The 24,122-nt window shown below is 39.3% G+C and overlaps 1 protein-coding gene across 2 annotated transcripts in view; it reads left to right on the top strand.

The window, feature by feature from the left end:
- Positions 1 to 24,122, top strand: part of LOC143038543 (WD repeat-containing protein 26-like) — a 247,253-nt gene that overhangs the window by 203,370 nt on the left and 19,761 nt on the right. Inside the window, exon 10 of one of the 2 annotated variants that reach the window (XM_076207869.1) lies at positions 16,291 to 16,512. In XM_076207869.1, the coding sequence (XP_076063984.1) occupies positions 16,291 to 16,512 (222 nt within the window). Of the gene's footprint in view, positions 1 to 16,290; positions 16,532 to 24,122 lie in introns of both variants that reach the window. The other variant, XM_076207870.1, reaches the window with a different exon arrangement.

The following is a 24,122-nucleotide window of genomic DNA, read 5'->3' as shown; positions in this document are numbered from 1 at the left end:
GATTGTTTTTGTTGGCATTCTTATAGTTGGAACAATAATGCAAGAATCTTGAGTGTAGATGTTCATTCGGTTTTTGTGTTTTTGCCAGCAGACATGCAGATATAGTCTTGTCAGATGTTAGTCTTCTGTATTTGTTCCAAACCTTCTGATGAAGTTCCCTTGGCAGTACAAAACTGACTTTCATGGTCTTGTGGGATGGTATTGGCTCATTGTTTGCTATTGCTTTCTGATAAAAGCAGTAGCTGTCAGGTGTCTTGGGGCACAAATGATGTTGAGTATTGGCATCAGACAAACAGTGAAAAAATGACGCATAAATGTCTTTTCTTGTCTCCTCCACTATTCCTCCAACATGACATCTAATTGAAGCAGTATAATATTTCATTGTTTTTCTTTCTTTTTCTTTCTTTATCAGGGACTCACGGGCCCTCTCTATATTCTGTCACTTCACTCTCTTGTTTCTTGTTAATTTTCCCATGATCACAGCAACAATACAGGGCAGGGAATCAAAATTGTGGCATTGTGAGAGCGCCAGGAGCAACGTGACCTTACTTTGACCTTTTGAAGAGTACTGATTCCCTGTCTTTGTCGAGTATGCTGGTGGGAGGAATTGCTAAATATCTCCATAAACACAATTCTGTAGCAAAAAATGAAATAGCTATAGAAATGACGGTATTTCAATATACAGAATGTTTTTTTATGCAATGGGGCTGCCAGAGGTTGCCAATATTTTATCTATTTTATGCTGTGTAAAAATAGAAACGAAATACAGCTGTATAACTTTGTATGAGTGTTGCCACCATCATAAAGATTCTTTTGAAATGTTTACCTAAAATTTACTCATGTACCAGAATTTTTCGAAATATCGCTGGTGATGCTCCCTTAACCACTTCAATACGGGACTTAAATCTCGCGGGCAGCAGCCAATGCCAGCCGTACGACGTAACGAAATAATATTCGCATCATAAAATATAGTCGCCGCTTATATCGATCGTTCTCTCTTTCACCCGCGAATTTTGAAAACCACAGAGAATGGGATTAAGGGCGCATTTGGGAGAATGTAAAAACACAGGGGCGACTACAATAAATATAATCAAGACGCCGATATGGCAGCGTCGCGAATCCACTTGCTCCTCATGACGCCTACGTGTGCGGCACCGTATGGAAGGGGTTAAGTCCATTTACTCTTTTAGTTTGAATTCTATTTGTACATGGTCACTCTTCCCTATCGGAGTTTTGTAATCAATTCTGTCCACAATATAGGTCATGATGTAAGTATTAAATCTAGTTTCAATGGTTCCTCATTGTTTCTATATATGGTATTTTCCTTTACCCACTGAGTCATTGTGCATTCAATGGTTATATCAAGTAGTATGTTTCCCCAGAGGTCTCCACCCTTCACTGTCATTTCTTCCCAACATATTTCTTTTGAGTTAAAATCACCCATAATTACTATATTTGCTCTTCCAGTAAATTAGTGTCTTCCAATAGTTTGGAATGATTGCTTTCTGTCCAGGACTGTTTTGGGGGGCACATACATTACTACAAATTTTCTGCTTTTCATGTAACTGTTTTCAACTTTTATCATAATTGATTCCACATTGTTTTTTCCTTCTGTTATCTTTGTCACATTTAAGTCTTTCCTAGTCAAAAATAATACTTCCCCACCCTGTTTTTCCTTTCTATTTTTCATCCAATTGTTGTAAAGACCTTGTCCCATAGTATTTGGTGGTAGAGTACTTTTTAATTTCATTTCTACAATACCCATTATGTCTGGTTTTTCTAATGCCAGATAGTCATTTAATTAATTCAGTCCTGACATCATTCTATGTTGGTATAAGCTATCTTTAATTTTTTCCTTTCTTAGCCTCAGGTCCACCACTCTCAAAAGAAAATCATTCTTTTCAGTCTTGGTTCTTTTTAAAAAAAATTTTTTTTAATTTGCTTCATTTCTAAGTTCCTTTTCTTTCTCGTTTTCTTCATTGCTCATTTCTTTTTTTATCTATACATTTTTGTAATGTTCACTATTTGCTAGTTTGATTGCTCTAGATAGTACTTCCTCTGCTATCATTTGAGACCTAAGTTTTACTTTTAGTGGCCTATATTGTTTTTCTTTTGAGTATTTTCCTATTCTATATGTTTCCTCAATTTCTTTATAGTCTGTCCCTCTGCTTGAATCTCTCTCAGAATTTCTTTAGCAATCTCTTTCTCTTTTTCTCTCTGATATCAAGGAACATAATACATACATACATATACCAAGGCTTTTTCCCCCTTACAAGGGAGGTAGCCAAAAAGGAAAAGGCATAAAATCATTCCCACCCATTCCATCCCTGAATACACTCCACACCCCTCCACCCTCCCTCTCATCTTAGCACCTCCTGAATGACGGGTCATCCCTGCACCTTGTCCACTGCCCTGGGTCAGAAGCAGTGTCGCAAGACACAGCACATCCACAGCAAGGCCGCTTCATTGAATCGGCGACCCCCCCTCTCCGTCCCCCCACGCATAAAAGGAGAAGACAGGAGAAATCCCCTTGGGCTGCGTCAAATTTTGCTCACACATACTACCTCACCCCCCATCCCCCCACCCATTCCACCTCATGCATCACAACATCATCCATATACAACCATTCTCCATTCACCCCTGTCTTCTGTCCTCTCCCGTCCTTCCTCAACAGACATTCCCCTCTTCCCCAAAGCCCCCTTCACCCCATCCATCCACCTCATCCTAGGACGTCCCCTCATGTTCACTCCTTCCACATCTGCCTTCCATACCTCTTTTACTAGTCTTTCTTCACTCATTCTTTCCATGTGTCCAAACCATCTTAACACTCATCAACCCTATCTCCCAACTCCCTTTCCACCCCTGTTCTCCTCCTCACCTCCTCATTTCTCACCCTATCTAGCCTAGTAACCCCCATCATACTTCTCAGACACCTCATCTCAAACACATTCAAACTCCTTCTCTCTTCTTCTCTTATGTTCCATGTTTCTGCCCCATACAATGCTGTTGGCACAATCAGTCCTTCATACAGTCTCCTCTTAGCATCCATTCCCAAATGTCTATTCCTCATTACACTCTTTAATCCACCAAGGCATTTACTCGCTTCTCTCAATCTACATTCTACCTCCACCTTCACTCCACCTTTTCCTGCCACATTTGCACCCAAGTATCTAAAACTATCCACTTCCTCCAGTCGCTCTCCCTTAATGCTCACTTCCAGTCTACTGCCACTTTCACCCCATGTACATCTCATCACCTTACTTTTACCCACATTTATCTTTAGCTTTCTTCTATCACATACTCTCCCAAACTCTGTCACCAACTTCCTCAATCCCTCCTCCAATCCTGCTACAAGCGCAGTGTCGCCAGCAAACAACAGCTGGCTCACCTCCCACTTCTCTCCATTTTCTTTAACCATCTCCAATCCCTGACCCACTACCCTTGCATTTACCTCTCGCACTACCCCATCCATGTATAAGTTGAAGAGCCAGGGCGACATAACGCATCCTTGACGAAGTCCCACCTTCACCTCGAACCACTCTCTCCATTTCTAATCCTGACACAAGCTCTACTACTCTCATAAAAACTCTTGACAGCTCCTAGAAGCTTTCCTCCTATCCCATATATCTGCATAACCTCCCACAGTGCCTTTCTGTCTACCCTATCATAAGCCTTTTCCAGATCCATAAAAGCCCAAAAAACATCCTTCCCCTTTCCTATAGCTTTCTCACATATCTGTCTTACCACAAAAATCTGATCTACACAACCTCTACCCGTCCTAAATCCACACTGTTCCTCACCAATTACTCCCTCTGTTCCTCTCCTAATCCTCTCAATCAAGATCCTCCCATAAGCCTTCCCAACTACACTTAACAAGCTAATCCCTCTGAAACTACTACATTCACACTTGTCCCCTTTTCCCTTGTAAAGAGGAACTATACAGGCACTCCACCAGTCCTCCGGCACTCTACCCTCTCTCCAGCAAACATTGAATAACCTCACCAACCAATCCACCATCACTGTACCTCCTTTTTTTAGACATTCTGCAAGTCATGCATCCAGACCAGGTGCTTTACCTGCTTTCATCATCTTAACAACTGCCTTCACTTCATCCTTCCTTATTTCTCCTCCATTTTCCTCACTCATCACTCTCATTTTCTTAGCATTTCCCACTGCAGCTATCTTTCCCTCCCTATCCTCCTTCACATTTAGCAACTCCCTAAAATATTCTGCCCATCTTCCCCTTACTGCCTTCTCCTCCATTATCATCTCTCCTTCTGCACCTTTTACCTTTTCTTCTCTACTTGATTCACCTCCTCTTCCTCTCTCAATTTCTTTCCAAAACATCTTTTTATTACTTTCAAAATTCTCTGTCATACTCTTACCCCATTTCACATCTGCTCTCCTCTTTGGCTCCTTTACCTTTTGGTTTACTTCTCTTTTCTTTTCTTTGTACCTCTCATATGACTCCCTCGTCCTATTTTGTAACCAATCTGTGAAAGCTCACTTCTTCTCTTCTACCACCTTCTTTGTTTCCTCATCCCACCATTCACTACCCTTCCTTCTATTTCTTCCTGTCCTTCTTGTTCCACACACCATCCTTGCACACTAAGTGACTCCCTCCTTTAACCATCCCCATTCCTCCTCCACATCTAGCTCTACTCTATCCTTCACTCCCTCCTACTTCTTGTACTCCTTCTCCTTTTCCTTTTCATTTAGCGAGTTCACTCTAAGCACCTCCCTACCTTTTGTCCCTTTCCTCTTTCTCCATCTATCCTCCACTCTCAACTTACCTTCCACCAAAAAATGATCTGATATTTCCCCACCCTCTCCCCATAGGACATGTACATCCTTAACTCTTCATATCATAATCCTATTTACCACTACATAATCCAGTAATGCTCTATCTACCACCCTTCCATCCACCACCCTCTCGCATGTATACATATGCTTGACTTTCTTCTGAAACACTGTATTTGCTATCATCAACTCTCTAGACACATTTCCACCAACTCTCCACTACAATTCTTTCCTAGAACTCCACATTTCCCAACCACTCCATCAATTGGACCATTTCCTATCCTAGCATTAAGGTCTCCCAGTACTATTACATTGACATTTCTCCCTAAATCCTCTATGCACTCATTTAAATCTATCCAAAAGGCCTCCCTTTCTTCTACACTCTTCTCACTGCCAGGCCCATATGCACTTACAAAGACCCACATCTCCTTTCCCAGTTTCACCTTCATCCACATTATCCTTGAGGAAACCACCTTCCACTCCACTACACGTTTACCTACCTCTTCACTTACTAGAATAGCCACCCCTTCCCTCCCTCACCCTTTCTTCACTCCTGATAACCTCCCACTTACACTCCCAAACTTACACTCACCCTTCCCTTTCAACTTAGTTTCACTCAAAGCCAACACATCCATCTTTCTTCTCACAAACATACTACCTATCTCTTCCCTTTTACTCTCATCTGTACCACATCCACGCACATTAAAAGACCCAAACCTTAGGGTGCTGGTCGGAAAACTCCCAGACCCTCTTATGCCTTTACTTTTTCTTTTAGGAATGTCCCCTGTGGGGCTACAAGGAGAAGGATGCCTAGTCCCACTCCCCGTCCCTTTCTTCTCGCCTCTTACAATCCAAGTGGAAATACTTGGTGGCAGTATTCTTTTCCCCCACCACAGGGAATTCCCCCACCACAGAAAATGAATACTCAGAGAAATGGTACAGGACAGCAACAAGGGGATGGGGGACAGCATAACAGAGGGACAGTCGTAGTATAAAAGTGTCATCATTTCTCTATGAACAGAGTTTTCCTCTATCATAGACAAAATGATGTGTGGCTATGGTCAGTAGGGGAGCCCCATATAGACCCTAAAGTATCAACTGCATACTACTTAGCCACAATAACAAGCAGCCAGCACCCCAGACGGGGAGGAGCCAATACCCCAGACGGGGAGGAACATAATGTTCTCTTTAATACCGTAGATCACAATGCATTTTTTTATCCACTGTGTCCCTGACCAAATTTCCTTTCTCCTTAATTACTTTAATTACTGTTTCCTTAGCATTTTCCGTGACTTGTTGCTCTACTATTTCTTTAAAAAGATAATTTTTGATTTTCCTGTTCTCTCCACTGTTTATTTCTTGGAAATAATTTTCTTTGATCTTCCACTTTCTCGGTCACTGCCTGTATTTGGTTCATAATTTCTTTTTTAAAGGCCTCATTTTTATTGAAATCTTAATTTTTCAGTCTTTCATATTCTCCCTTCATCATATATAGCTCCTTTTTCAAATCATCTATCTTCCTGTTAGTCTCTTCATTTGCCTCTCTTAGCAGGGCTATCACTCTACACCACCCTATGCTCACTTTTTAGTTCAATTATTTCATCTAATAAATCGTTGATCTCTCTATTTCTCACTATATTTTTATACCTGGGCTCTCTATTTCTATCCTCCTATTCATAATTCCACCCTCTCTGTCAAAACCAAAAATTTAATTTTTTCAAACCTTTGGTATGTCTTTGGGGTTTCGTTCAGGGATGTCCTTTTGGGGATCACCCCCAGTGGTGATTCCGCCCTACTTATGTCCAGGCATCACTTCGTTGGTTCTTTTTTCCATAATTCACCATTGTTTTCTTCCATTCTTTGAATCGATACCAAGAAAAAAAATAAAGACACACAGACTATTGTAATTTGATCACTTGTAGTGTTGTGAGACGATGCGCTGTGTCTTTGTGTTTCAAGCGGGTGTAGGCCGTCCAAGCCCTCGGGTCGCGCATCTTGCGCAGCTTGGCCACGCCCCCAAGCTCAGGTCACGTCGCCGGGTCAGAGTGTGATTGGCGCAGGCCAAATTGCACACGACCCGTGGCGACTGCAACCTGGGCTTGGGGGCGTTGCCAAGCTGTGCAAGATGCGCAACCCAAGGGCTCGGACGCCTTACACCCGCTTGAAACACAAAGACACAGCGCATTGTCTCACGACAGTAGTACATTTCTCCCTTCCCGCTTTAGTAAACACAACTAGTGCCAGTTTCAAATTCATCTGTCAACGAAGTGCTGCTTAGCGCTTCGGAGCTCCTTTTCATACATTATACTTCAACTGCTGCTGGTGTATTTATCTAGTTGTATTTACCTAGTTGTATTTTATGGGACAAGAGCTATGCTCATAATGACCAGTTTTTGTATCTCTCTGCATCCAGTTTGTTCTTATAATCTTGTATAGTTTTGGCACTCACTGTTTCCCCAATTAGTTTGTTCCAGACATCAATCACTCTGTGTGGGAAGCTATTCTTTTTCAAATCTCTTCTGTAACTGTCCTTCTTTAGCTTCTTGTCATGTCCTCTTGTTTCTCTTCTGTCCCATTTTAATAAGTCATTTTTATCAAGAACTTCCAGCCCTTTCATAGTTCTGTAAATAGTTAGCAAATCACCTCTTTCTCTCTGTTCCAGTGTTGATAGATGTAATTTATCCAATCTTTGTTTGTATGTCAAATTTGAGAGTGTAGGTGCCATTTTTGTCGCTGCTCTTTGAATTCTTTCTAATTTCCTTTTTTCTTTTCTTTTTTCCGTACTAGGTGTGTATTTACCTAGTTGTATTTTATGGGAAGGGGAGCTATACCCGTGGTGTCCCGTCTTCATATCTTGTTCTATCGTTTTTGCACACACCACATTTTCATCTAACTTGTTCCAAACGTCTATTATCCTGTGGGGAAACTGTTCTTTTTCAGGTTTCTTCTATAATTGTCTTTTTTTTTTTTTTTTTTCCCCATGTCCTCTTGTATCTCTACTATTCCATTTTATTAGATCCTCTCTATCAATAATTTTGATACCTTTCATGATTCTATAAATAGTTATCAAGTCTCCACTCTCTCTTCTTTGCTCTAATGTTTGTAGCTCAAGTTTTGCCAGTCTATCCTCATATGATAGTTCTGAGAGCATTGGTGCCAATTTTGTAAATGCTCTATGTATTCTTTCAAGGTTTGTTATACATTTTTTTGTACTTGGTGACCACATCGTGGCTGCATACTCCAATCTTGGTCTTATCAAAGTGACTAGTATTTTCTTCACCATTTCTTCAACCAGGTATGTAAATGCCACTTTGATTGTTCTTATTAAATTATAAGTTTCCCCAAATATTTTGTTTATATGTTTCTCAGGATACATATTATTCATAATAATGACTCCCAGGTCCTTCTCATTTTCCACTTTTTTAATTTCTTCCTCTCCCAATTTATATGATCCCACTATTCTTTTTTTGCTTCTTCCAAATTCCCACTTCTTAATTTTGAATTCCATCTCCCACTTCCTACTCCATTCCCATACTTTATTGAGATCACTCTGCAGCAACTCACAATCTTCAACAGTGGTCACTTTTTTCAGCAGTTTCGCATCATCCACAAAGAAGCTCATATAACTTTCAATTCCTTTATCCATATCGTTAATATACATAGCAAACATTATTCAGGCCAAAACTGTTCCTTGTGGAACTCCACTAATTACTTCATCCCAATTAGAGTGTTTGTCTTTTATTACCTCATCTGGGGTATTGGCTGCATGTTATTGTGGCAAAGTAGCATGCAGTTGATACTTTAGGGTCTATATGGGGTGCCCCTATGGACCTGAGCCACACATAATTTTGTCTTTGATAAAGGAAAACTCTTTTCATAGAGAATTGATGACACATACTACAACTGTCCCTCCGTTATGCTATCCCTCAACCCCTTGTTACTGTCCTGTACCACTTCTCTGAATATTAATTTCCTTTTTTTCGCCTACTCTGTGGTGGGGGAAGAGAATGCTACCACCAAGCCTTTCCACTTGAGTCGTAAAAAAGTAAAGGCATAAGAGAGTCTGGGAGTTTTCCAAACAGTACCCTAATGTTTGGGTCTTTTAATGTGCGTGGATGTGGTACAGATGAGAGTAAAAGTGAAGAGTTAGGCAGTATGTTTGTGAGAAGAAAGATGGATGTACTGGCTTTGAGTGAAATTAAATGAAAGGGAAGGGCGAGTGTGAGTTTGGGAGTGTAGCTGGGAGGTACTCAGGAGTGAAGAGGGGATGAAGGAGAGAAGGGGTGGCTATGGTAGTAAATGAAGAGATAGGTAAACATGTAGTGGAGTGGAACGAGGTTTCATCAAGGTTGATGTGGGTGAAGGTGAAGCTGGGAAGGGAGATGTGGGTTTTTGTGAGTGCATATGGGCCTGGTAGTGAAAAGAGCATAGAGGAAAGGGAGGCTTTTTGGGTAGATATAAATGAGTGCATAGAGGGATTAGGAAGAAATGTCAATGTAGTTGTATTGGGAGACCTTAATGCTAGGGTAGGAAATGAACCAATAGAAGGATTGATTGGGAAGTATGAAGTTCCAGGTAAAAATTGTAGTGGAGAATTGATGGTGGAGATGTGTCTTGAAAGAGAGTTGATGATAGTAAATACATTGTTTAAGAAAGTCAAGCATAAGTACACATGGGAGAGGGTGGTGGATGGAAGGGGCCAGATAGAGCATTAATGGACTATATAGTGGTGACCAGGATTATGGTAGGAAGAGTTAAAGATGTACACGTTCTAAAGGGAGAGAGTGGAGGAATATCAGATAATTTTTTGGTGGAAGGTAAATTGAGAGTGGAGAATAGGTGGAGAAAGAGGAAAAGGGCAGAAAGTAGGGATGTACTTAGAGTGAACTGCTTAAATGAGAAAGAAAAGGAGAATGAGTATAAGAAGCTGAGAGAGAAGTAGGAGGGAGTGAAGGATAGAGTAGAATTAGGAGTGGAGGAAGAATGGGGATGGTTCAAGGAGGGAGTCATAAGGTGTGCAAAGATGGTGTGTGGAATAAGGAGGGTGGGAAGAAATAGAAGGAAGGATAGTGAGTGTTGGGATGAGGAAGCAAAGAAGGTTGTAGAAGAGAAGAAGCAGGCATTCATAGATTGGCTACAAATTAGGATGAGGGAATTGTTTGAGAGGTATAAAGTAAAGAGAAGGGAAGTTAAGCATAAGATAAAAAAAGCAAAGAGGAGAGCAGATGTGAAATGGGGTAAGAGTATGACAGAAAATTTTGAAAGTAATAAAAAGATATTTTGGAAAGAAGTTAAAAGCGGAAGAGGAGGCAAATCAAGTAGAGAAGAAAAGGTAAAAAGTGCAGATGGAAAGATGATAATGGAAGAGAAGGCAGTGAGAGGAAGATGGGCAGAGTATTTTAGGGAGTTGCTAAATGTGAAGGATGATAGGGAAGGAAAGGTAGATGCAGTGGGAAGCGCTAAGAAAATGGCTGTGGTGAGTGAGGAAAATGGAGGAGAAATAAGGAAGGATGAAGTGAAAGCAGCTGTTAACCCCTTCGATACGATGACACCTACATAGGTGTCATGAGGAGCAAGTGGGTACGTGAGGATGCCGATGTCGGCATCTTGATTATACATATTGTAGTTGTTCCTGCGTGACCTCCATACTCTGTAAACTGGCTTCATCATATTTTCTATGGTTATCAAAATTCACGGGTGAAAGAGAACGAGCAATACAGAGGTAACTTTATTTTTTATAATGCGAGTATTATGACGCAACATTGCATGTCTGGCAGCTAATGCTGCCCGCGAGATTTTGGCCCGTATTGAAGGGGTTAAGATGATGAGAGCAGGTAAGGCACCTGGGTTGGATGGATGCCATGCAGAATGTCTGAAGAAAGGAGGTACAGTTATGGTGGACTGGGTGGTGAGGTTATTTAATGTTTGATTAAGAGAGGGTAGAGTGGCGGAGGACTGGAGGAGTGCCTGTATAGTTCTGCTTTACAAAGGAAAGGGGGACAAGTGTGAGTGTAGTAGTTTCAGAGGGATCAGCTTGTAGAGTGTAGTTGGGAAGGCTTATGGGAGGGTCTTGATTGAGAGGATTAGGAGAGGAACAGAGGGAGTAATTGGTGAGGAACAGTGTGGTTCTAAGACAGGTATGGGGTTGTGTAGATCAGATCTTTGTGGTAAGGCACATATGTGAGAAAGCTATAGGAAAAGATAAGGATGTTTTCTGGGCTTTTATGGATCTGGAAAAGGCTTACAACAGGGTAGACAGGAAGGCACTGTGGGAGGTACTGCAGATATATGGGATAGTAGGAAATCTTTGAAGAGCAGTCAAGAGTTTTTACGAGAGTAGTAGAGCTTGTGTCAGGATTAGAAAGGGAGAGAGTGAATGAATTGAGGTAAAGGTGGGACTTCGTCAGGGGTGTGTTATGTCGCCCTGGCTGTTCAATCCATACATGGATGTGGTGATGCAAGAGGTGAATTCAAGGGTAGTGGGTCAGGTATTGGAGATGGTTAAAGACAGTGGAGAAAAGTGGGAAATAAGCCAGTTGTTGTTTGCTGATTACACTGCGCTTGTAGCAGGATCAGAGGGACTGAGGAAGTTGGAAAATAGTGACAGAGTTTGAGAAGGTGTGTGAAAGAAGGAAACTGAAGATAAATGTGGGCAAAAGTAAGGTGATGAGATGTACAAGGGAGGAGAGTGACAGCAGGCTGGAAGTGAGCATTAAGGGTGAGAGACTGGAGGAAGTTTATAATTTTAGATAATTGGGTGTGAATGTGGGAGGAAAGAGAGGAGTGGGGGTGGAGGTAGAATGTAGATTGAGAGAAGTGAGTAAAAGCCTTGGTGGATTAAAAAGTGTAATGAGGAATAGACATCTGGGAATGGATGCTAAGATGAGGTTATATGAAAGAGTGATTGAGCCAACAGCACTGTACAGGGCAGAAACATGGAACATAAGAGAGGAAGAGAGAAGGAGTTTGAATGTGAGATGAAATGTCTGAGAAGTATGATGGGGGTTACTAGGCTAGATAGAGTGAGAAATGAGGAGGTGAGGAGGAGAACAGTGGTGGAAAGGGAACTGAGAGATAGGGTTGATGAAAGAGTATTAGGATGGTTTGGACACATGGAAACAATGATTGAAGAAAGACTAGTAAAAGAGGTGTGGAAGGCAGAGGTGGAAAAAGTGAATATGAGGGGGCGTCCTAGGATGAGATGGATGGATGGGGTGGAAGGGGTATTACAAAAGAGAGGAATGTCTGTTGAGGAAAGATGGGAGAAGACAGAAGACAGGGGTGAATGGAGAAGGGTTGTGTATGGATGATGCTGTGATGCATGAGGGGGAGTGGGTGGGGGAAGGGGGGTGAGGAAGTATGTACGAAAAAAAATTGATGTAGCCCAAAGGGATTTCTCCCCGCCTTCTCCTTTTCTGCATGAGAGGATGGAGAGGGGGAGGGGGTCGCCGAATTTATGAAGCGGCCTTGCTGTGGATGTGCTGTGTCTTGTGACACTGCTTCTGACCCAGGGCAGTGGACAGGATGCAGGGATGACCCATCATCCAGGAGGTGCCAAGATAAGAGGGAAGGAGGAGGGTGGAGGGGAGTGGGATATGTAGGAAATGTAATGAGTGGGAGTGGTTTCTATGCCTTTTTCTTTTTGGCTACCACCTGTGTGTATGTATATATATATATATATATATATATATATATATATATATATATATGCAAAGTAGACCACTTGGAAAAAAGAAACTAACGAAGCAGAGCGCTTTCGTATATTACATCTTCAGTGCAACAAGTACATAGTGATAGGAATACATAGACAATATATACATGATACAAAGGAACCAGGACAGTTTGAATAAGCGTAGCGACCAATTACCCCCTAGAGAGCGGAAGGTCATTGTCAATTATCTTAACGATGGTCGGGCGACATCAGGTCACAGTCGCCAAGGAGAGCGGAAGGTCATTGTCAATTATCTTACGATGGTCGGGCGACATCAGGTCACAGTCGCCAAGGAGAGCGGAAGGTCATTGTCAATTATCTTACGATGGTCGGGCGACATCAGGTCACAGTCGCCAAGGGTCACTGTTTCTACTACTTATATAGGGCGACATTAAGTCAATTCGTTGGATTACATTTTACCTGATATTATCTTACTAATTTCTTGACAAATGAAATTATCAAGTTTGTACAAGCCTTTATGTAGGTTGGTATTTTGATTACTAGTGGTATGAATCAAACTGCACTCTATTAAATTTCTTGCTATTATGTTGTTGGTATAATAGATTGCCTGGGCATTACCCCAATCAACTGGATGATTATTTAATTCAATATGCTTGAATATACCACTAGAATGATTGCCATCCCTAACATTTTTCTTGTGTTGTTCATTTCTAATGTTTAAGGGTTTGGCAGGTTGACCTATGTAAAATTGATTACACTTTTTTTTTTTTTTTTTTTTTAGGTCAAACTGCCAAACCCTTAAACATTAGAATTGAACAACACAAGAAAAATGTTAGGGATGGCAATCATTCTAGTAGTATATTCAAGCATATTGAATTAAATAATCATCCAGTTGATTGGGGTAATGCCCAGGCAATCTATTATACCAACAACATAATAGCAAGAAATTTAATAGAGTGCAGTTTGATTCATACCACTAGTAATCAAAATACCAACCTACATAAAGGCTTGTACAAACTTGATAATTTCATTTGTCAAGAAATTAGTAAGATAATATCAGGTAAAATGTAATCCAACGAATTGACTTAATGTGTATATATATATATATATATATATATATATATATATATATATATATATATATATATATATATATATATATATATATATATATGTATGCATTGTTAAAGTCAACAGCAGCAATAGCATTATTCTGTTAATGCTATCGTAGCTGTTGACTAACAATGCATGCATTATTAATGGCCTACTTCCAAAATATATATATATATATATATATATATGTATACATATATATATGTATATATTTACGTGTGTATATATTTACATGTGTACATATATAAAATATATATATATATATATATATGTATGCATTGTTAAAGTCAACAGCAGCAATAGCATTATTCTGTTAATGCTATCGTAGCTGTTGATTTTAACAATGCATGCATAATTAATGGCCTACTTCCAATATATATATATATATATATATATATATATATATATATATATATATAATATATATATAAAATATATATATAAAATATATATATAGTACTCATCAAAAATATGCAACCCCTACCCCTTGCGGCCACATATTAATGTTGAAAATAGGAAGGCATTATCTGGGGTGGAATTATGTAGATAGAATGTAACTGGCAACACCCTGCTGTCACACTGGGCCAATAGAGTGGAATGTGGGGGAGAACCCAGCCAGTCATTTCCACACTGCCGTGGGAAGACCATTTACAGGTAACCCCTCTCTTCGGGACCTTGCCTTCTTTCACACTGTTTTTCTTTATTTCCCTAGGGTTTTTATTGTTACCATGGCATCTACAAAGGAATTAATTAAAGTGGTAATTGCCCATGTCTTTGGATTAAAGAAGGCAGGCCATAGAAATAAAGAAATCAGTGAAATGTTGAAAGTGGCTAAGCCCAAAGTCAAGAGATACATGGTGCAATTTCAGGAGGGAGGAGGCCTGGAGATATCATCTCAGTAACTTGGTATAAGGGGCCCCAAGAAGGCTTTTCCTTCAGATATTTTGCTTTTGTTAGTGAATTTGACTCTAAAGTATGCTTTACGATATTCAAAACGATTGGAGAAGTCTTTTTTTTTTTTTTTAATAGGATGCCATATCCTAGGTTTCTGGGATGATATCTCCAGCCCTCTTCCCTCCCGAAATCGCACCATGTATCTCTTGATTTTGGGCTTGACTACCTTCAACATTTCACCGATTTCTTTAGTTTCATGGTCTGTCTTTTTTAATCCAAGAACTTGAGCAATTATATCTTTAATTAATTCTTTTGCAGGAGCCATGGTAACGATACAGACCTAATGGAAATGAAAAAAACCAGTGTGAAAAAAAGGCAAGATCTTGAAGAGATGGTTTACCTGTAAATGGTAGTGTGGGAGCGGCTGTAAATGGTAGTGTGGGAGTGGCTGGCTGAGTTCTCCCTCATTCCAATCTGTTGAACCAGCGTGACAGCAGGGAGTTGCCAGATGCATTCTATCTACATAATTTCACCTCAGAAAATGCCTTCCTATTTTCATCATGAATAAGCAGCCATAGGGAGTAGGGGCCACATACTTTTGACGAGTACAGTATAATACATATATATATATATATATATATATATATATATATATATATATATGTATATATATATATATACACAGTAGAACCTCGAAAGCCCGGACCCCGAATGCCCGGACCCTTGTATGACCGGTCGAAATGAACAAAGGGAGGACTTTTCAAGCAAAGTTCCCTATTTGTCCGGTAGGTGGCAGCGACGGCCGTACACGTGTACTCAAACCCGGCCCAGTCAAGCCGCCACCAGGGCTGCCGTTTTGTAGAATTTTGTACTAAAACGTAGTAAAATAGCGGCATGTGGCAACTGCACAAGGACGTGAGGACATTTTTTCTACATATCAGCGGGCTGTTAAAAACGTTAAAAAACTCAAATTTTTGTTTAAAAATCATAGAACTAGTTATCAAATAATAAATGGTACATCAAAATATGACTTTTATTGGTAATTGTGCTACTTATAAAATATTATACCCCAAAAGATATGTTTTTACCGTGTAGAAAAAATTCTACGCTAAAGTTTCAGCTTTTAGCGATGATAATATAAAAAAAAATCATTTGTATATCTTACTGAATATGTTAGGGCATGGGGGCCTTATATACATTCAAGAATAAAAAAACTAGAATCACTATTTTGTCAAAGTTTAAAAAGTATATCTTGCTATGAAAGTCTGCACACGCCCGAGAAAAATGTATGCCCCGGTATGGCAACACTCCCATTCTACACGGCAGTGTAGAAAACACGGCAACCTTGGCCACCACCACTGTCCCGCGTGCATACCTTCCGATATTTACAGTGTACGTAATAAAAAATACAGTACAGTACACTGTATATACAGTACATTTACATGCCTGTATTACAGTTGTTATTACAGAATTATTAGTATTATAGCATTATTATTACAGTATTGTTATTATTACAGTGTTTGAGTATTATTCTTATGTGTTTCTAGGCCATATCATACATTACCTATACGTATACCGCTATGAAAATGTACGGGTGTTAGGGCGATATTTTCGATGACCGGACGTTTGGCATGACCGGACCACCCTTCCCCCCAATTAGTCCGGGCTTTCGAGGTTCGACTTTGTATATATATATATATATATTTATAATATATGTGTAGATAGATAAGTAAAACCCTTAATATTTATTTTGTTTCTTATGTTTGAAATTGTGCATATATTTTTTTTAAATAAAAGTTTTAAATTTACAGATATGAAAGTTTATGTGTGGCACATTCGTCGAGAACTTCCCATTGCCACATTGACGGGTCATACTCGCACAGTGAATTGTGTGACTTGGAACCCTAAGATTCCGTCCATGTTGGCGTCAGTGTCAGATGATGCCACTATCAGGATTTGGGGTCCAGCACCACAGTACCGAGGCAGCAGCAGTAATGGGCCCTCTGCCAATGGAAGGGCTGACACACCAACAGGTGGGGGTCACTCATAAAGGTAGGGGGTTCCTTTCTGTGTATGTATCAGTGCTCACTCACTTCCTGGAGTTTGTTTGTAATACCTTGTTTATCTCTTCCATCTACATATTTTCACATTCTTTCCATAGTGTATGTATGTATTGTGTTATTTTGTATTAGTATATTAACCTGATATGGTAGATTTGGCAAAGCCGTAATCTTACTGGGAGGCAGGAAAGGAGCCCCATTGTCCTCTATTCTTTTCCAGGGTAGAGCTTGCCTTTGCTGAAAGTTGGTAGATGCATTATTTTGGGAATTGTTGAAGCCTAGGTTTTAGCCTGTGAATTATCCAGAATGTACCATATATTTATCATTGGTATGCATGAGGAGGAATGGGCAGGGGGGTGGGGGGTGGGGTAGTATGTGTGAGTAAATTTTGACTCAGCTCGAAGGGATTTCTCCCCGTCCTCTCCTTATATGCAAGGGGGGACGGAGAGGGGGGGTCGCTGATTAAATGAAGCGGCCTTGCTGTGGATGTGCTGTGTCTTGTGACACTGCTTCTGACCCAGGGCGGTGGGCAGGGTGCAGGGATGACCCGTCATCCAGGAGGTGCTCAGATGAGAGGGAGGGTGGGAGGGGTGTGGAGTGTATGTAGGGATGAAATGGGTGGGAGTGTTTTTATGCCTTTCCCTTTTTGGCTACCTCCCTTGTAAGGGGGAAAAAGCCTTGGTATATGTATGTATGTATGATGTACAGGTACTCCTCGTTTAACGACCTACTCGGTTAACGACGACTTGGAGTAACGACGGGCTTTATGACGTCGTTTAACGTAAATCTCCCGAAGTTACGACGTCGTGTACGATAATTAAGTTGGCTGAGGCAAATTTGTATGATGTTATAAATGAACTTGTACGGTGGATATTAGCTGTGAGGTAAAGTGTTCTGAAGCTTAGGTCTACATTACCATCCTGCAAGCTGCAAAAACTACCTGGGGTACAGTGTATACCGGTAGTGGTAAATTTTTAGTTTCGACCATGGGCGCAATATAGCAATAGAAAATTAATTATTAATTTTGTAAATTATAATGTATCAACGTAATATGCAATTTTGTGAGCGGAAATGAAAAAAAATTCTAAAACAGATTTCGTAAGTAACGAAGTCATGTCAGACGAATAGTACACCATGTTATGATAGATGCCGATGTCGAAGAAATGAAAGGATGATAAATTAATTTGTCTAACCTAAACTAAACTAACCTAACCTGTGATTAATAAATCATTACCTGCAAATTAAACGTCAAATGGCTTGTCCTTGTTGTCGTCGTCGTGAGAGACGTTGGCAGACGACAAGATGGCGTCCTGAGCCTATGCTACTGACTTCGTTCATTAGCATATTTTCTTGTAGCAAGGTATTTTTTACTTTCATTTCCGCCACAAAATTGCATATTACGTTGATACATTTTAATTTACAAAATTAGTAATTAATTTTCTATTGCTATATTGCGCCCATGGTCGAAACTAAAAAAATACCCCGGTATTCAATATGGAATGTCAGCATATGCGGATTTGGTCATATACAGTAATTTTAGGAACCTAACCACCGTAAATAAACAGTAAATAAAGCTTTAATGTACTGTATAAAAGAGGGAAAATACACGAAAATAAAGATACATGTGTTGCTGGACATTGTACATACAGTACATGTACGTATATGTATACACTTTCGCTTAACGACCAATTCGGTTAACGACGGCGCGCTGGTCCCAATTGTCGTCGTTAAAGGAGGAGTACCTGTATGTGTATAGTCAGGGTGCAAGAATGAATAAAGTGAGAAGTATGGAGATGAGACAGAAGGTAGGGGTTGAAAGTGTCAGATCTGGTAGCTCAAAGATTGTTGAGTTGATTTGGGCACATGAAAGAATGAGGAAAAGCTATCAAAAGGAATATGCAAAGGAGAATATGATTTTGTCATGTGGCAATATTGTGAGGAGAACTAGGTCCAGTGACTCATAGAAAGCATCTTTTGTCATTTCTTTAGTATTCAGAGTAGGTGCTGGTAAGTGTTGTGTAGTGCCCCGTAGTGAGTCATGTCATCAGTCCTTCACTTATGCTAGTTAGATGTCCAGAAATCTTTTGAAGTATGTATTACAAACTGCAAAGCCAACACCATATATCCTTCACCATATTCTGCCAGTGAGTCCTCACCTGAAAGGCAGATCTCACTGTGCACAGCTATGTCACTGTTGTATTTCTTCAGTTCATGAGCAATAAGTGCTGTGTGTCATGTGGCCAGTTTGTTGTTTCTTGGGTATCTAGGAGAGTTTGGATGTTCCAGGTTGCAATCATGAAAGGTATCTGTGTTCTGTGGTTATGTATTTATATATCTTTGAGGTTATTTAATGTGTGCCCAAGGGAGGGGAATGTGCTGGAGGACTGGAAGAGTGCTTTTATAGTTTGTTTTCCAAAGGAAAAGAGGAGATGTGATTCTAGTATTTTATAGGAGTAAGTTTGTTGATTGTATTCAGAAATTCATAAGGGTGTTAATTGAGAGGATTAAGAGAGAAAATGAGAGTGATTTGATAGGAATAGTGTGGGTTTGGAAAAAGTAGAGTGTGCATCAAATTTTCGTGGTAAGGCAGATATGCAAGAATTTTATGGCAAAAGATAAGGATGTTCTTTGGAACTTTATGGATTTGGAAAAGGCTCATGACAGGGTAAGCAGGAAGTCATTGTGGGAGGTATTGCATAATGACTGTCAAGTGCTTTTACATGAGTAGTAGAGTTTGTTTTAATATTGAGAATAGTGAGAGTGGTTTGAGGTGAAGGTGGGATTGTGCTAGGGATGTGTTATGTATAATGGCTGTTCAATTTATGCATGCATGGATGGTATGGTTTGGGAGGTGATGGGCAGAGGACTGGAGGTGGTTAGAGAGAGTGGGAGGTGAGACAGTTGTTGTTTGCTGATAAGGAGAGTGAAGAAAGATATGGAAGAGTGCAGAAGCAGAGACGAATGGAAAGAACTTGAGAGAAAGAATGAGAATGAGATGGATGATTAGGGATTGGGGGACCTTGGGTAAAAGGGGAATGTCTATTGAGCATGGAAGGGAGAAGGCAAGAATTAGGTATGAGTGGAGAATGATGGTGAAGAGTTTAAATCAATGTGGGCTGAAGGGATTTCTCATTGTCTTCTCTATTTTTGTATGAGGGGATGAGCAAGGAGGGTTACTGTATTTACCTAGTTGTATTTTATGGGAAGAGAGCTATGCATGTAGTGACTTGCTTTTGTATCTTTCAGCATCCAATGTGATCTTAAATTTTTGTATAGTTTTGGCACTCACTGTTTCCTCATTCAGTTTGTTCCAGATATATACCACTCTGTAACTATTTTTTTTAAGTTTCTTTTCATGTCCTTGTTTTTCTTTTATCCCACTTTAGTAAATCATCTCTATCAAGGACTTCCATCCCTTTCATAATTCTGTAGATGGTTAGTAGATCTCCTCTTTCTCTTCTTTGTTCCAGGGTTGGTAGTTCAAGTTTGTCCAATCTTTGTTCATATGTCAGTTTGGAGAATGTTGGTGCCATCTTTGTCATTGCTCTTTGAATTCTTTCTAATTTCTTTATGTTCTTTTTAGTACTGGGTGTCCATAGTGTTGCAGTGTACTCCAATCTTAGTCTTATCAATGTAACTAATATTTTCTTTACCATTTCTTCATCCAAGTAGTCAAAGGCCACTTTCATTGATTTTAGTAAATTTAAAGCTTCTCTAACTATTTTGTTGATATGTTTGTCTGGTGCCATGTTATTGCTGATAGTTACTCCTAGGTCCCTTTCTGAGTTGAGTTTTTTAACTTCCTTTTAACCAATTTTATATTGTCCTGATATTCTATTTTTACTATTTCCAAATTCCATTATACTACATTCTTGATGTTGAAGTTCACTTCCCACTTTTGACTCCATTCCCAGACTTTGTCCAGGTCTTTTTGTAGTGATTTACAATCTTCCTCTGTACTTACTCTCTTTAGTAGTCTTGCATCATCTGTAACGAAGCTCATATAACATTTCACACCTTCATCCATGTCATTTATATTATGGCAAATATTACCAGAGCCAATACAGAACCTTGTGGGATTCCACCGATCATTTCTTCCCAGGTTGAGTTCTTGTCTCTAAGTACCACCCTCATTTTTCTCCCATTCAAGAAATCTTTCATGCATTCCAATAACTTTCCTTGTACTACACCTCTTGTTTCAATTTTTCTTAGTAGCTTTTTGTGTGGTACTTTATCAAATGCTTTTTGTAAATCTAAGAAGGCACTATCTGCCCATCCATCCCTTTCTTGTATTATTTCTATTAGCCTTGAGTAAAAGCAAATCAAGTTTGTGGCACATGATCTTCTGCATCTAAATCAAAATTGTTTTGGATTTAGTATATTATTCTCTTCCAAATGTTTAATCCATTTACTTTTGATAACTTTTTTGCATATTTTTGCTATTGTAAGGGAGACTGATCTATAGCTGGTTGGATTTTTTGTCCCCTCCTTTGTATATTGGTACAGTATTTGCATTTTTCCAATCTTGTGGTATTTTTCCTTCTTTGAATGAGAAATCATTTATCTTGTGTATTTTGTCCGTTAGTTCACATATACATATGCAATTCCATCTGGCCTGTGTGGTTTTGTGATGTCAAGGTTTTTCAAGTTTTTATTTTTATTTGGTCCCTTGTTTCTTTCTGTGTCACCATTATTTCTTTCATGGGGGGGGGGGGATCTTTCTCTCTGTCCTTCCTCCCAATTTTGTGAACTTTCAATTGTGAATACAGATTTAAAATATTTGTTCATAATTTCAGCCATTTCTACATCATCTATATATTCATTATATCCTTTTTCACTATTTCATGTTTATCTTTTAGTTTGTCATTTACACACTAGAATAGTTTAGGTTGGTCCTTGCATTTTTCTATTATGTCCTTTTCATATTTTCTTTTTTCTTCCAAGCATATTTTTACATACATGTTTCTTAGTTTGATGTATTTTTGCCATTTGTTCTTTTTTTTTTTCTTCTTTTTTCCTTCTTTTCCAGGCTTTGTCTCTTCAATCTTTAGCTTCACTACACTTTTTGTTATATCAGCACTTTATGTACACCCATTCTTGTTTCTTCTTTGATATGTATTTGTCTATTCAATCCTTGTAATTTTCTTTTAATATGTTCCATTTCCCTTCCATCTTTGGTTTGTCATTTAAGAAGTTTTCATAGTTCACATTTTGAAAGAATTTTCTGAGTTTCTCAAAATCCATTTTGTTGTATATTAGTCTTCCTTTTCTATGTTTCTCATTTCTTCTCAATCAATTTGTTCTTTTAGTTCAATCTCTATTAGTATGTGGTCACTTTTCCTAATTGGTGTCTTGTATTCCATTTTATCCACAATTTCAGGCTCTGATATAAATATTAAATCTAGTCTCGATGATTCATCATTGTTTCTATATTTGTTATTTTCCTGTACCCATCGAGTCAATGTGTATTCAATGGTCATACCCAGTAGAATATTTCCCCAAAGTTCTTCTCCACCTTTCACTGTCATTTCTTCCCAACATATTTCTTTTGAGTTAAAGTCACCCATAATTACTATGTTTCCTCCTTTCAATAATTCAATTAATGCATTTTTTGTGTCTTACAGTATTTTGGAATTATCACTATCTGTCCAAGACTGTATTTTTGGGGTACATATATTACTATAAATTTTCTTCTTTTCATGTTTCCGTTTTCAACTTTAATCATAATCAATTCCACATTATTTTCCCTCTGTTATCTTTGTCAGCATTTAAACCTTTCATACATACATATGCCAAAGGCTTTTTTTCCCCTTACAAGGGAGGTAGCCAAAAAAACAAAGGCATAAAAACCACTCCCACCCATTCCATCCCTATCACACTCCACTCCCTTCCACCCTTTTCCCTACCTCTTATCTTGGCACCTCCTGGATGATGGGTCATCCCTGCATCTTGTCCACTGCCTTGGGCAGAACCAGTGTCACAAGACACAGCACATCCACAGCAAAGCCGCTTCATCAAATCGGTGACCCCCCTCTCTGTCCCCTCATGCAGAAAAGGAGAAGATGGGGAGAAATCCCTTTGGGCTGCATCAAATTTTTCTCACACATAGTCACTCTCCCCCCACCTTTCTTACTCCACCCTGTTTCTCCATTCTATTCTTTGCCCATTGGTTGTATAGACCCTGTCCCACAGTATTTAATGGTAGTGGACCTTTTAATTTCATCTCCACAATTCCCATTATATCTGGTTTCTCTATTGACAGATAGTCGTTTAATTCATTTAGTCCTGAAATCATACCGTCTATGTTAGTATATGCTATTTTTTATTTTTTATTTTCTTCTCTTTTTTTATTTATGTTTCCTTTTTTTATGTACCATTTTCGTAGCCTCAGGTCCAGTACTCTCCAAGAAAACTCATTCTTTTCAGTCTCCATTCTTCTCTTGTTTTTTCATTTGCTTCATTTCAGAGTGTCTTTTCTTTTTTCCTCATCGCTCATTTCTTTTTTACCCATACATTTTTGTAATTTTCACGATTTGCCAGCTTTGCTGTTTTTGATAGTACTTCTTCAGCTATCATTTGAGACCTTAGTTTGATTTTTAGTGGCCTATACTGTTTTTCTCTGGAGTATTGTTTCATCCTATGCACTTCTTCAATCTCTTTGTCCAATCCCTGTCCTTCCCCTTGAACCTCTTTCAGAATTGCTTTTGCAATTTCTTCTTTTTCTCTTTGGTATTTGTATACTTTATGTTTTTCCTTAATACCATAAACTACAATGCACTTTTTTCTTTATCCACTGTGTCTCTTATCCAGCTTTCTTTAATTACTGTTTCTTTAGCATTCTCCTTTACCTGCTGCTGTACTGTTTCTTTAAATGTTATTTTCTGATTTTCTTGTTCTAGTTCCCATTGATTTTTTATTTTTAGGAGATCAGTTTCCTTAATTGATTATCCAACTTTTTCAGTCACTGCTTGTATTTGTGTAAATGAAGTGGTGGGGCTCAGATGTGGATGTGCTTTGTCTTGCTGCATTGCTTTTGGCCTGGTCAGTGGACAGGAGAATGGGGTAATCCTTCAATGAAAAGGAGCTAAGATGAAAGGGAAACAAAGTGTGATAGATGGGAGTGGGATGGGTGGGGCACATGCATGCCTTGGCTGGCTACTACCCTTATAAGAGGGAAGAAACCTTTTGCAATATACATTAATTGATATGTGTGTGGGGGGATGATGTCTGTTGAGCATGGAAGAGAGAAGGCAGGAGATAGGGATGAGTGGAGAATGTCTGTGAATAGATGATACTGTCATGCAAGGAAGAGAGGGGGTGGAGAATAAGAGTTAGGGAATGGTTATCAATGAATGATATTTTGTTACACCCTGAAGGAATTTCTCCCTGTCTTCTATGTGGTAGTGCGAGAGGTAAATGCAAGGGTAGTGGGTCAGGGATTGGAGATGGTTAAAGAAAATGGAGAAAAGTGGGAGGTGAGCCAGCTGTTGTTTGCTGACGACACTGCGCTTGTGGCAGGATCGGAGGAGGGAATGAGGAAGTTGGTGGCAGAGTTTGGGAGAGTGTGTGATAGAAGAAAGCTA

Source organism: Oratosquilla oratoria, chromosome 24, assembly GCF_046742065.1.
Source record: "Oratosquilla oratoria isolate Oo_2021 chromosome 24, ASM4674206v1, whole genome shotgun sequence".
Classification (NCBI taxonomy): Eukaryota; Metazoa; Arthropoda; class Malacostraca; order Stomatopoda; family Squillidae; genus Oratosquilla; species Oratosquilla oratoria.
Note: the sequence above shows the minus strand (reverse complement) of the source record. Positions and strands in the feature narration are given on the sequence as shown.